At 51.8% G+C, this 12,286-nt stretch overlaps 1 protein-coding gene across 2 annotated transcripts in view; it reads left to right on the top strand.

Annotated features, from left to right (window-relative positions):
- Positions 1 to 12,247, top strand: part of LOC116947091 (plasminogen-like) — a 44,457-nt gene extending 32,210 nt beyond the window's left edge. For both annotated transcript variants that reach the window (XM_076070405.1, XM_076070407.1), the window contains exons 14-19: positions 667 to 922; positions 5,292 to 5,366; positions 7,130 to 7,264; positions 8,402 to 8,508; positions 9,071 to 9,216; positions 10,784 to 12,247. In XM_076070405.1, coding sequence (XP_075926520.1) covers positions 667 to 922; positions 5,292 to 5,366; positions 7,130 to 7,264; positions 8,402 to 8,508; positions 9,071 to 9,216; positions 10,784 to 10,942 — 878 coding nt within the window. In that variant the 3' untranslated portion in view covers positions 10,943 to 12,247. The remainder of the gene's footprint in view (positions 1 to 666; positions 923 to 5,291; positions 5,367 to 7,129; positions 7,265 to 8,401; positions 8,509 to 9,070; positions 9,217 to 10,783) is intronic.
- Positions 12,248 to 12,286: the final 39 nt, after the last annotated feature.

The following is a 12,286-nucleotide window of genomic DNA, read 5'->3' on the forward strand; positions in this document are numbered from 1 at the left end:
AGTGTGGTGAGTGGGGGGAGTGAGCATTGTGACCTGCAGTGTGGTGAGTGAGTGAGGGGAGTGAGCTTTGTGACCTGCAGTGTGGTGAGTGGGGGGAGTGAGCATTGTGACCTGCAGTGTGGTGAGTGAGTGGGGGGAGTGAGCATTGTGACCTGCAATGTGGTGAGTGAGTGGGGGGAGTGAGCATTGTGACCTGTAGTGTGGTGAGTGGGGGGAGTGAACATTGTGACCTGCAGTGTGGTGAGTGAGTGGGGGGAGTGAACATTGTGACCTGTAGTGTGGTGAGTGGGGGGAGTGAACATTGTGACCTGTAGTGTGGTGAGTGAGTGGGGGGAGTGAACATTGTGACCTGCAGTGTGGTGAGTGAGTGGGGGGAGTGAGCATTGTGACCTGCAGTGTGGTGAGTGAGTGGGGGGAGTGAACATTGTGACCTACAGTGTGGTGGTTGAACCAGAGGCGGATCCATAGGGGTGGGGGGGCGGTGGTACTGATGTTTAAAGCTATTCAAACAGGACCCTATACTCATTACAACAACAAATTCAATGTCCTGCCTCTGGCAAATAACAATACCCCTCAGATCCGCCGCTGGCCTTAACACAAGACAGGTGAGACAGTGGTGGCAGTGATGATGCAATGTCGTTTTTTATTTGTTTGGCCTTCGGACAGTGCCGTCTCTGGTGCCGAGGCCACCGTGGCCTGCTGAAGACTCTCAGCCATTGTGGCCGCAGGGAGGGTCGGGCCTGCCGGGCCTGCCAGAACTCCCCGGCTCGCCGGCCCATGTAGCCCCGGGGCTTCATCGTTGCGGCGTCGCTGCCGTGTCTCTGTCCGATTGCCGCCAGCGAATCGTTGGGGGCTGCGAAGCTCGGCCCCACTCGTGGCCCTGGCAGATCAGCCTGCGAATCAAACTCACGGCCTTCAGCCGGTACTCACTCCTCGTCGTGCACACACACAGAAACACACGCACACACACAAATAAAGACAAAGATCCAGTGTATAGCCTACACAGACTGTTAGTGAGCACCTATGAAGGCCAGTACGGCATACAAGGGGGTGGGTGACCAACACCACGCCCGGCCGCCTTTGTCTCCGCAGTGACGACGTTTACACACCACACCAAGGTACTCATTTGAGGCTGAGTCGACCTAGGGGAGGCCCATGACCGGTTCAGATAATCGTCACTGGTGTTGGCCGTGAGCGGGAGTCGAACTCGGGTCGCCAGGTTCGTAGCGCAGCAGACTAACCGCGACACTACCGCTCCCCACCACATGCACACACGCAAACACGCACACACAACAACAACAACGGCCATTCGCCACTAAGTGGCGGTGACGTCACCACGACGCTTGTGCCAGGCTATGTGCACCTTGAGGCCATGTGAAGTGTCAAACGCCCGCTGGCAGGAGGTCACGGGGCAGACCCAGGTGCCACAGGCCGACTGACTGAGACGACTGGCTGATGCACCACCTGTGCCCCCTACTGTGCCAACTTGCTGTGCTTTAGCCACCCGGCGCTCCGCGCATTGTTCTGAGCGTCGCTCCTCCACCCTTCGTTGTTGTTGGAGGGCGACTGCCTCCAACTGCCCAGCAGCGTCTTTCACGAGCCCCCTCCACAGAGGCCAATCTTGACACCACTGGTACCAGTCAACGGCAAGTCCACTCAGCTCCACATCCTCCTGTACCACATTACTCCATCTCTTCTCAAGCCCGTGCCGTGCCCGTTTAGCCCCCTCTATCCGGACGAACAAAAGCTGTTTAGGCATGCGGTGATTTGGCATGCGGGCTACATGACCCAGCCAACGCAGCCTTGCCTGCAGGAGGAGCTCACCGATGCCCAGATCTTTCAAGGATTTGTGAGCTCACACCATCCAGCCTGGTTAAACCCAGGATGGATTGTAGGCAGGCCAGCCTAAATGTTTACAATCGGCGAAGATGCTACGCAAGCGTAGAGAAGGGAGGGAATGACCGTGGCCGAGAAGACTTGAAGCTCCGTGCGGAGCGACAGACCAGGTAGCTTCACGCAGCATTACGCAACCGATGAAAGATAATGCCGCTCAACTGATTCTGAGTGAGACCTCTGCTGTCAAACCGGAGCCGGTCATGAGCACACTGCCCAGGTAACTCTCCACTCTCTCCACAACTGCCCTATCACCGATTGGGAGTTGTGGGGGTGGAGTGCCTGAATACGAAATACCCAGGCAGGTGCTTAGTTTTGGTAGGGCTGATAGTAAGGCCCCACCTCTTAGTGGCACACTCCAGTTTCAGCAGCAGCACCTCCAACTCCTCCTCTGAGTGAGCGGCAATTACCAGATTATCGGCATACATAACGTGGTTGACCAATAGGGAGCCATCCCTTGACCGCACCGGGGCATCGATCAGCCTCCCATTGTATCTGTACCAGATGGAAATTCCTCTGGTACAGCCATCAAAGGCTTCACGAACTACGTGGTCGAAAAATATGTTAAATAATTTGGGAGCCAGAGGACATCCTTGTCGCACCCCAAGGTGAACAGGGAATGGCTCCAACTCCCGGCTACGTAGTTTTACCCAGGCCCGCTCACCATCATGAAGGTCCTTAATGATCGTGAGCAGAGGGTCAGGGACTCCAAAAGCACGAAGAACAACCCAGAGCCCAGGCCTACTGATGGTATCATAGGCCTTGACCAGGTCAATAAAGCAGAGATGTAGGTCTTGTTGGAATTCCCTACACCTCTGCTGTAGCAAACGGACAGAAAATATGGCATCTGTGTAGGACCGCCCCTTCCTGAAACCACATTGGGGCTCCGCAAGCCTCTCCTCAGCATGTCTGGCAAGGCGATATTGAATAATCCTTGCCAGGACCTTTCCAGGCACACTGAGGAGTGAGATGCCCCTGTAGTTGTTACAGTCTGTGCAGTCCCCCTTCTTAAAGAGGGGGACCACAAGGGCATCCTTCCAATCCTCCGGAACCCGTCCAGTGTTCCAGACTGTTGTTATGATACCATGTAGGGCAGTCTGTGCACAAACGCTACCCTCCCTCAGCATTTCACTTGGGAGATCATCTCTGCCCGGTACCTTTATTGGTCTCAGACTCTGGATCGCCTTTAGTACTTCCTCAACAGATGGCACTTCAGCCAGCCACTCACAGGGGGTAACTTCTTCCTCCAATATTTGAGGCACCGCAGCCTCAGCAGGGTCATCGCCACTTTGTCCCACAATGTTTTCCATGTCGAGGGATTTCCCCTCCCCCATGACTTCACAGAAATGCTCAGCAAATCTGAAAACCTGTTCCTGGGGGTCGGAGATTGGATCCCCATTTTTTCCCCTAATGATGGTAATAGGTGTGGTGCTGCAGGTTACTTTTTTTGATGGAGTTAAATAGGGATTTGTGATCGCGGGCCATTGAGGCAGGCTCCATCTCCTCAGCAACCCATGACGACCACCCATCCTTGCAGCGCCTCACGGCGCTCCGAACCTCCGAGCGAAGGCCTCCTCATTCTCTGACATGGGATGCTGTAGACGATGAGAGTGGGCCTGTCGCTTTTTCTCAGCCATCCTGAACACCTCCTCTGTCAGCCAGGGTCTCTGGGGAGGTCTGGACCGCATACCCAAAGCAGCCATTGCAGCTGCCTGAGTCACAGTCCTAAACCTTGCCCATTTACCCTCGACATCTGGAGGAGTGGGGGACGATGCCAACCCCAGCCGCAAGCGATGAAATTTTCGCTTGCAACTTTTATCAGCTAGCTGAGACCAGGCCACCTTAGGTGTGACTGGGGTCTTGGGTGTTACACCCACCACCGGAGTGGAAGAATGGCAGGCGCATTTTACAGATGAGAAGTCGATGGTCAGAGGGCAGATCAGCTCCACGGTAGGTCCTGGTGTCAAGGACATGGGCCCGCATCCGCTGTTCCATCACCATATAGTCTAGCAGATGTTCTTGCTTGGACCCGGCATGCATCCATGATGTGTGTGGATGCGCTAATGCCGGAACAGCGTGTTGATAATGACAACCCCATGAGCTGCACAAAAATCTAGCAGCCTCCTACCGTTGTTATTGAGCTGATCTGGCCCATGCCTTCCAATCACTCCAGACCAGGTGCCAGCATCATGACCAACTCGGGTATTGAAGTCACTCAACAAGATGACTCTATCCCGAGGGGCCACTTTAGCTAGCACCTGTGACAGGAGGTCATAGAAGGCCTCTGACTCATCGGCCTTGCCTGCATCCCTCCACGGATGTTCATCTTCGGTGGGGGCATTAGTAACCACGACCACCACTCCTCGCCTCTGGTTGATGGAAAGGCGAGCCCAAGGTAGCCTGGGGCTTACAGCTTCCCACACCTCACCGCCACGCTCCCACGCCCCCTTAATTCTTTTTGTTCAGAAGAAGAGCCACTCCCTGTTGTTTGGTAGTCTCCTACCCCGAATAGAGGACTGTCCACCCCTCATGGTGGCAGGAGCCAGAGCCGGTCCACCGGACCTCCTGAATACCACAGATATCCAGGCGGTACCGGTCCAGCTCCCGACAGAGGAGTGGCAGCCTCTTCTCCGCAGTGAGCGTTCGAACATTCCACGTGGCCATTTGTAGTGGCTTTTGTTGTTTCTGGAGAAGCCCCGAGGGTAAAGATTTAATCTCCTGGCTCCGCCAAATGGATTTTGGCCAGGAGACGTCATAGACGCCTGTCCCCCCCGGGCCTCCGGCACAGGCTTATTAATTAGATATTTTTTATATGGTTTTGTGGTAATGTATTGAAGGTGGAGGGGTTACCAGCCCCTCACACCCGTCCAGAACCCCCATTTAGCCACTGTGGTGGTTACAAACACCCTGAGGGCAAAGGCCAATCGGAATTGGCCCTCTTCCCCACAGCACTGTCCATGACAACGTTGCCCGTCCGGCACACCGAGGAGGTAGGGGGTTGTTTTTGCCACACACACACAACAACAACAATAAACACATACACACAGACACTTACAAGCATCCCATTCACAGCATCAGATGCAGTTGGAGTCGGTGGTGGAGATACGTCTGGTATACGACGGTGGGAGCCTTTGGCGTTTACATCGACTCAGTGACAGTTATAGGTAGAGCCAATTCCAAATTTTACTCTTTGGCCGAATATCAACACCTGCTTAAGTATTCCGCTGAATTACAATTCAAAGCCAATTTTCGTAATTCTCAATGGATTGGATTTTAGTTTGGGGTTGCTACCATCTCTCACGCAACTCACAACAAAGCGCACCCACGCAACACGCACCAGATACACGTAACATACGCGGTGCACGCTGGTGGCCGGCTCTGTCCGCTGTGGGCTGCAGGGAATACTCGCACGACTGCGGCGGAGCCCTCATCACCCCTGAGTGGGTCATCACGGCGGAGCACTGCGTCAAGCGGTGCGCTACACAGACACACGATACACACACACTACTTCACACACACATGCGCTACACACAACACGATACACACACATGCTACACACACACACTACACACGCACGCTACACACACACATGCACGCTACACACACATACACGCATGCTACACTCACGCACGCTACACACATACGCATGCTACACACATACATGCTACACACATACATGCTACACATACACATGCTATACATACACTCTTCACACACGCTACACACACACACGCTACACACACACGCTACACACACACGCACGCTACACACACATGCTACACACACACACGCGAGCTACACACACTACACACGCACGCTACACACACATACACGCACGCTACACACACACGCACGCTACACACACACACACGCTACACACACGCTACGCACACGCCACACACACGCTACACACACGCTATACACACGCGCGCGCGCTACATACACGCTACACACACGTGCTACACACACGCACGCTACACACACACTCTACACACACACGCCGGTGGCTTCGTGGTGCCAGGTGGCAAACCGGCCACGCGCGTGGCCTGTGGTCCAGTATTGTGGTGGCGGCGAGTATTGGTGGGTCGCACAAACATCGTGAAGCTCCCTTCCCGTGGGCGTCCAGGTGCCGCTATACCCTGGTTTGCGAGAAGGTGGTACAGCAAAGTGTAAACACCATCTGTTGCATCTGTATGGGATAAAATGTTGCCCCCTCAGTTTAACAAGTAGGCTTTCGCAACCAATGTTATCCATGATAAAGGGGTTTTTTTTTCAGTTAAATTGCATAATATAAATGTGTCGTTTACCTTCCACCACCCGACAGCCAATTAGTAAGGTAGTCACGTAAACAAAACGTGCCAATTAGTTACTAGTTCAGCACACCCTTGTTGGAGAGTAAACCCACAACATTTATTGAGTCCGACGTTTCGCTGGTAATCACAATAACCGGCCTCTTCAGGTGGTTTTCCAGAATTGTGGAGAAGTCTTCCTGTTTCAGTCTTAAAAAAGAAACGCGTGAGTTTTCTCTGGTTTCCTCCACATGTAAACAATCATTATTTGCTGATAACTCATATATATGTAGTGACTGACTCAGAGACACTAAGAGTAGGAGGCACTCTGTTTATTAACTCGGCTAACAGTTACACTTAGTAACTACGGTTCCCAGTCAGGACAGCTGGTAGACTGTCTGACTGGCGATGCCGAGATGGTGAAGACGGCGATGACGGTGAAGACTCCAGCAACACGACGGGGATCCCACTTCAAACGACAGCCCCGAGGTCCCCTCCAGGGACCCCTCTTATACTGTCAGCGTGGCCTGGCTCCGCCCCCGGCCACGCCCTCTTCTGGAACCTACTAGGTCTATCACGTGGCCTGCTGTCAGTCAGGGCTGCTGGAAGCTGCAGATCCCATTCCCTGCCAGCAGCCAGCCCTATACTGCTACGTGACCAATTCTGTGTCACTACATATATAGAGGAACGCAGAGCTTGGAGGGGAAATGGGCACTGGCTCACCGCTGCCTTTCCCGCTTGTCTCCCCGCACACTCTGATTAGCACAGTTGGCTACGTACGGTACGAAAGAAGTTCAACGTACACACATAACATTGTCTGTGGTTCCTCCTCATGCCTCTGAGTCGTTCTCTCTCTCTTCTCCAGAGCAAGAAAACACTGTGGTGGCGGCATGTTCCAACTTGAAGTCATTCTTGTTTGTTGTCGTCGTCATTGTTGTTGCGTGTAGACCTGCGTACCTCATGAAGGTGTTCTTGGGAGCGCACAAGGACAACGACCCCGAGCCGTCATGGCAGACGGCGTCCATCTCGAGGATCGTGGTCGAACCCGGTCACGCGGACATCGCACTCATCAAGCTCTCCAGGTCACGACGATCGTCGCGGGTTGCCGGCTCCGACCTGGTTGAGCGCTGACGAGTGGCAGGAGTCGTTCTACCACCTAGGGAAATATATCGTCGGATTAGGTCCCTTGTGTCATTAGTCGATGGCGAGAACCAAAGACCACAAAATAATCCCATAGAGATACGGAGAGATAGATAAAGATACACAGAGATACGTTAAAGATAGTCACGGTCGTGAGATTGTGGCCATGCTACCCAATGGACCGCATAGTAAACCACTGGTCTGCACTCCTTCAACGGAGGAGTAGCAAAACTGCACAAACCCTTTCCCGAAGCCATCGCGTGCTTTACAGACCTCGACATTGCCATTTAGCTCCTGGACATATTGCCCGCCACATGTAACCATAGACTAGAATCTAGACTTGACTACGGTAATGCCATGTTGGCTAGGCTTACAAGCCGTTCCTTATCACGGTTACGGATTGTAGCAGAATTCAGCTGCAAGGGTTCTCACCAGAATAAAACAAGAGGGAGCACTGGCATCTCTGCACTGGCTTCCAGTGAAATGTACACTTTATTTTAGAATCCTATCACTGATGTTTGAAGCACTCAGTGGAATGGTACCAGGTTCACTTATTAGAGTTATTGTCTCCACATCGGCCGCAGCATGCACCGAGGTCAGCTGACAGGAGCGGACCAAGCTCTGCATTGCCAGGTTCGGGCTCATTAGGAGAGGAGGTGACTCTACTGGACATTTGTGAAAAAGAGCTTTATAGCTCATGGGATTTCTCCAGTATAAATATTCTCATTCTTTGTGTTCGGGCTCTGCGACTGTGGAACTCTCCACCGGATCGCGTCAGAGATTTCGCCCACACAAGGCTTGAGGCGTATTTATATTTTCAAAACGCGCATGTCTTGTAAATGTTAGTTTCACCTTAACTTGTGTCGAAGAGTGGCCTCGAACCCCGTGGTAATAAAAGCACCCTATAAATAAACATTATTCTCATTATTAGTACTCGCGAAGTCATTAGTACTTGCTGTGGCCAATACTCCCTGACAGCCGGCAGGGTCTGCTGTCATCGTTGGCGCTTGCTGCTACCGGCACGTACCGTGGCTCCCGGCGCGCCGTGCGTCACCGTTGTTGTTGTTGTTTCCACGCAGCCCGGTGAGGATGACGGATCAGGTGAACACCGTCTGCCTGCCGGAGCGTAACCAACAGCTGGTGCATGGCACGATGTGCTACATCACGGGGTGGGGGAAGACCAAAGGTGCCGGCAGGTCGCCCCGAAGCGCCCCACGCATGCTGCGGTCCCTTCAGCCGGCACCGCTTCCCGCTCTTTGCCACGTTAACTTTTGTGTGAAGCAAGTCGGGTTGTCAGCTCTTCTGTCCGCTGTACAACGGCAATGCCTTTAAGTGCTTAACGTCACTCTCCTATGGCGACTACCATGGCTACAGCTGCTGTGAACTTCACTCGTTGATTCCTCCTCCCGTGTTGAGGACACGGTCTACCAGACACTGTTGTTGTCTCTTCCATCACACTGTGTTCACCCACCACACTGCAGATCGCAACAACACACTCACTCACCCACTCACCCTCTCACTCACCACACTGCCGGTCTCAACACTTCTCTCTCTGCTTCTTCCCTCGCACTGCTCCACTTTGGAATCTTCTGCTATCGTCTATATAATAATAATCTTCCGCAATTCAATGAACACATTCAATCTATTCCAACTCTGATCGTGCTCTACGTTGCAAGCCGCTTGATGTGCTAGGCCACTAGGCCTGCTCTTGGCAAATGCGCTGCGTGCGTTTGTTGCGTTTTGTGCAGGAACTGGGAACGAGGGAGTGCTGAAGCAGGCCTTGCTGCCCATTATCTCCCGAGACGTCTGCAACCGCGAGGAGTTCCTCAACAACCGCGTGCCGCACACGCAGCTCTGCGCTGGCTACGAGCAGGGCGGCACTGACTCCTGCCAGGTGTGCCTTTCCACTCGCATGCAAAGATCCCCCGTGTAGCCCTCACGGACCGCTGGGGCAAGTGCTGCAAGCGAGAACCTGCGAAGGCCGGCACGGCACACGAGGGGGTGTGTGGCCAGCACCACACCTGGCCGCCTTTGTCTTCCTAGTACTGATGTTTACAAACCGCACCAGGTACTCATTTTGTAAGACGAGTCGACCTAGGGGAGGCCCAGGACGAGTTCATATATTCGTCACTGTTATTGGTCGTGAGCAGGAATCTAACTCAGGTCGCCGGGTTCGTAGCGCAGTTCGCGAACCAATGTGTAGTGGGCACCCGACACAGTCGTATTCAATAATAAGAGTTTTTATTTCTTACAAGGAATTCCTTTTCTCCAAGCGTCCCGAACTCTCTCGCTTCCCCTTCATATATCCCTCAAGCCCCTTTCCCGAAGGTTCCTTGACCTGTTTTTTCCTCCAGTCAATCACCTTCCACATTTCCTAATAGTTCCAAACATCCTCTCTGTCAATCATCCTTCGTTTCCCGCACTTTCCATGTTGTATTTCTCCTCCAATCCCTTTAATTTCCTGCCTCTAACCAATTCCCTTTCAGGCCCGTTAAGCACCAATCAGGGGGCTTGTTTTACTTCCTGACTGTACGCTGCAAGCCGCTTGATGTGATATGATCTGATAATATATGCATTGTCTTGGAAACTGATTGGCCTACACCAGAGACAGCCTTCTTGAGGGCCTTGTCTCACCAGTGTCAAACCTATTATTTTTTCATACTTTGATACTTTTTTGTAGATACTCACCCCGAGATATGAATGCTCTCATAGTGCATTGTCTTTGTACTGTTCGCCTTTTGGTCTTCTCTGTCATGCACGCTGTGTCCATAACGTCAGGAATTTTCGGTTGTGATTGAATCACTACAAGTGCACTACCGCTCCGCACACACACAACAACAATAGTCGCTAAGGGGCAGTGACGTTACCATGGCGCTCCTGTCAGGCTAGGTGCACTTTGAGGCCACGTGGAGTATCGAAGGCTCCATTACAGATGCTATGGGTTGACTGAGATGACTAGCAGATACACTCACCCACATAAGACGTTTTTCTTGGGTTAGATTTCGTAAATATAAATGCCACTTAACCCGCCACAACCCGACATAGCAAGTAATTGTAAATGTTGTGGGTTTACTCTCCAACACACCGGTGTGCTGAAGTAGTAACAAATTGGCACATTTTGTTCACGCGACAAACCTTACTAATTGGCTGTGTTGGATGGTGGCGGGTTTAACGACACATTTATATTTGCGCGACCTAACCCAAAAAAAGCTCTTACGGATAACATTGGTCGCAAAATCCTACAACTATGTGTTTCACTCACTCACACAGACGTGCAGGAAACAGCCTATCCACTCCCACACATGGAACACAGGCAGCGTAATCCCACGTGACCGAAACAATCATCCACCGTGTTGAGCCCACTCCACACTCTGGTGCAATGTCTCTTGTGCAAGGGGAGCATGGCTATGCGTTTAAACAAATCAATTTTACACTCGAACCCGCGTGGTTGTTGGCTGCAGGGAGACAGCGGAGGCCCCCTGGTGTGCATGCAGGCCGAGCGCTGGGTGCTGCAGGGAGTGACGTCGTGGGGCATCGGCTGCGGAGACGCGGGAAAACCCGGCGTGTACACGCGTACGGCTCCCTTCATGTTGTGGATAGAGCGCGTCATCAACCAGTAGGGTCCACCCCCCCACCACCCCACGGCCACACTTGGCACTGCCAGACACCCAGGGGCCGGTCCCAAAGCACGAAAGTCCTATCACCTGGCACACTTGGTATTGGCACTATCGTTGTTACACAAGAGGGTTATTATGAAGGAAGGCGCCAAGCTTTCTGCAGTTTCAGAGTCTGCTGTGATTTCACAGCAGGAGGCAATGTCGCCACTGCGTGTGATAACAACTGAGTAATGGGCAGTGTCATTTTTCCGAATGAAAAATGTGGACCGTGACGCCGGCACAAATGGCTGCACTCGTCTGGAACGACGTTGGGGGATCTTTAACCCCCACTTCGAAGCGGACAGCACAGTATTTTTTATGGATAATAAACCTTTTGCAAGGAATCAAGTCTGCATTAACCACACGTACTTGTGGTGAACATGCAATCAAACATGCTCTGATAATATATGGATTGTCTTTGAAACTGATTGGCCTACACCAGAGACAGCCTTCTTGAGGGCCTTGTCTCACCAGTGTCAGACCTATTATGTTTTCATACTTTGATACTGGCAAAAAGGTCCCATTTTGTAGCTACTCACCCCGAGATATGAATGCTCTCAGTGCATTGTCTTTGTACTGTTCGCCTTTTGGTGTTCTCTGGTTTGACACTGGTGAGACAAGGCCCTAAAGAAGGCTGTCCTCTGGTGTAGGCCAATCAGTTTCAAAGACAATGCATATATTATCAGAGCATGTTTGTTTGCATGCTCACTACAAGTACGTGTGATTAATGCAGACTTGATTCCTTTAAAAATGTTTCTATATACGTGTTTGAACATCTTAACAGCTGTTTTATTGCCAGAAAGGGTAAAACCTATTCTTATTTTTTCATCCTTTGAAACTGGCAAAAAAGGTTATATTTTGATAATAAACCTGGCAGTAATAACCGGGGCGACCTGCCTAATTCAAAACCACGAACCTCTACAACAAGCGGCGAACATTTACAAACGCCGTTGTATTTCAGTGACAGTCCATGAGAATGAACGAGGAAGTGACTCGCGTTTGCGAGCGCAGCTTCATATCGTGCCCAAGGGAACGGTAGCGCTCGATGTTGCTGTTTTAGTCTTGGGCAATTGTTGGTTTTGTTGGTTCTGGCTGCCCCTTCCCGCACGTTCGTGAAAACTCTACAGCGGCGTTCCGATTACAATCTACATGAACAGCGCCGCAAAATACAAGTTCATCATTATTGTTGTTATTTGTTGCTGTTTGATTTAATATGCTGTGTTTGATTTTGATTGTCAACAATATATGGTTTCATTTAACATGCACACATTTTGATTGTGATCGTGGCTGCCATTGTCCTGAGGGCTT

Source organism: Petromyzon marinus, chromosome 29 (genome assembly GCF_048934315.1).
Source record: "Petromyzon marinus isolate PM22_M1 ecotype Great Lakes invasive population chromosome 29, UKy_Petmar_22M1.pri1.0, whole genome shotgun sequence".
NCBI lineage: Eukaryota > Metazoa > Chordata > Hyperoartia > Petromyzontiformes > Petromyzontidae > Petromyzon > Petromyzon marinus.